Genomic DNA, 1486 nt, shown 5'->3' with positions numbered 1-1486 from the left:
GTTTTCCCTTTTCATCTTTCCGTTCTGACGTACTAGAAGCTGGATGCACTCCGTCTCGCCACCGAAATTGGTCAAAGAATCTTTTATGTACGCGCAAGCATATATGTATTACATTTTCAGGCATTATTTATAATCGCGCAGATCTGCGCGGCGGCTCTCCAGTTCCGATTGGCTCAGGCGAGCGCTGTGGCCCAGCTGGAGCTGTCGATTTGTCAGCTACCGCTTCAGCTAGGGTTAAAAGGGAAAAGCCAGTTGGGGATCATATCTCCTTTAGTCTTGGCTGCTGCGATTGCGCAGTTCTTCGATGCCGCCTGACTGTTTGGTCCAGTGTTGCCAGAATTTCATGGAATCAAATAGCTAAATTAATAGAAAAATAGGCTAGAAATAGCTTAAGGGGTTATATTCATCTTCGCTAGAGCTTATAAATGTACAAATAAAGCAGTGTTGTTATGCTACGTAAAAAGTCAGACGACGGTTGACGGCCAAGACGCCAGGAACCCAGAGTATCTTAGTTACTGATGATGGCTTCCAGGGCAGCCACCACGTCACCGCTCTGTTCCCTCAGCACTTTCTCGGCTTGCGCCTTGCTGACCAGCAACTCGTTCATAATCAACTCTATGTCCTCCTTTTTGACCTGGACTTTTTGGAGCTCCTTCTCCTTGGCCACTCGCAGTTCATTCTCTTTATTACGCTGTTTGCCAAATTGCTCTATGGCGCTGGAAATATTAGCAGCGGATATTTCTTTTTCTTCGGCATAGTCCGTCACCCTTTCCAGATCTGCCGCACCGCCGTCGTGTCTTTTCACATCAGACTTTTTTTGGTTGCTGTCTTGCTCGTCATCCTCCACTTCCGTGCCGTTGACCTCGTGTTCTGCATCAGCCATTTTTACAATTTAAGTTAATTTTATTTAATTTATGCGAAATATTTAGTTTATAATCGGCACTTCGTGCGATTCTTATATACCTTTTTTATTTTCAAAAAATCGAAAATTTTTGTCTTGCTTTATCTTGAAGAAAAACTTCTTAGGAACATTTTCCCAAATTTTCATAGAGATTGGAGCAGTAGAAAAAAAGTAACAGCGCTCCTAACCGCGCGCCTCATTGCTGCCTTGAACTGAACTTGAAACTTTAAACGCGAATATCTCGAAATGGTGTTCCTTGAAAAATGACTTTGCGGTGACATGGATTGGCGGAAAACTACTGAACCGTTTTACTTCCAATTTTTTTTTAAATCTTCGTAATGAAATTCTTCTGTGCTTGAACGATCGACTTTTCACGCAAAAAGTTCATTTTTAGCATAAAACGTTCCCGTATGAATAAAATAAATAAAAATTTTAAAATCGATCGTTCAAGCACAAGGAAATACACTAAACTAATGAAATTTTTTTACTTTTATGGTTTAAGTTGACCTGTTTGACCTGGGGAACTGTCACCGCAAAGCTCTAAAAAACAAAAAGCCTCTAAGGGAAACAGCCACCCCTTAAAAA

General features: G+C 41.5%; 1 protein-coding gene across 1 annotated transcript; it reads right to left on the bottom strand.

The window, feature by feature from the left end:
* Nucleotides 1-408: 408 nt before the first annotated feature.
* On the bottom strand, nt 409-953 carry LOC108133748 (huntingtin-interacting protein K-like). The gene has a single exon (XM_043213624.2). The coding sequence runs from the start codon at nt 881-883 to the stop codon at nt 509-511; it is 375 nt and encodes a 124-aa protein (XP_043069559.1). The 5' UTR covers nt 884-953; the 3' UTR covers nt 409-508.
* Between the last annotated feature and the right edge of the window lie 533 nt (nt 954-1486).

This window comes from Drosophila bipectinata, chromosome 4 (assembly GCF_030179905.1).
Source record: "Drosophila bipectinata strain 14024-0381.07 chromosome 4, DbipHiC1v2, whole genome shotgun sequence".
NCBI classification, from domain to species: Eukaryota; Metazoa; Arthropoda; class Insecta; order Diptera; family Drosophilidae; genus Drosophila; species Drosophila bipectinata.
This window is presented reverse-complemented; position numbering and strand designations above follow the sequence as displayed.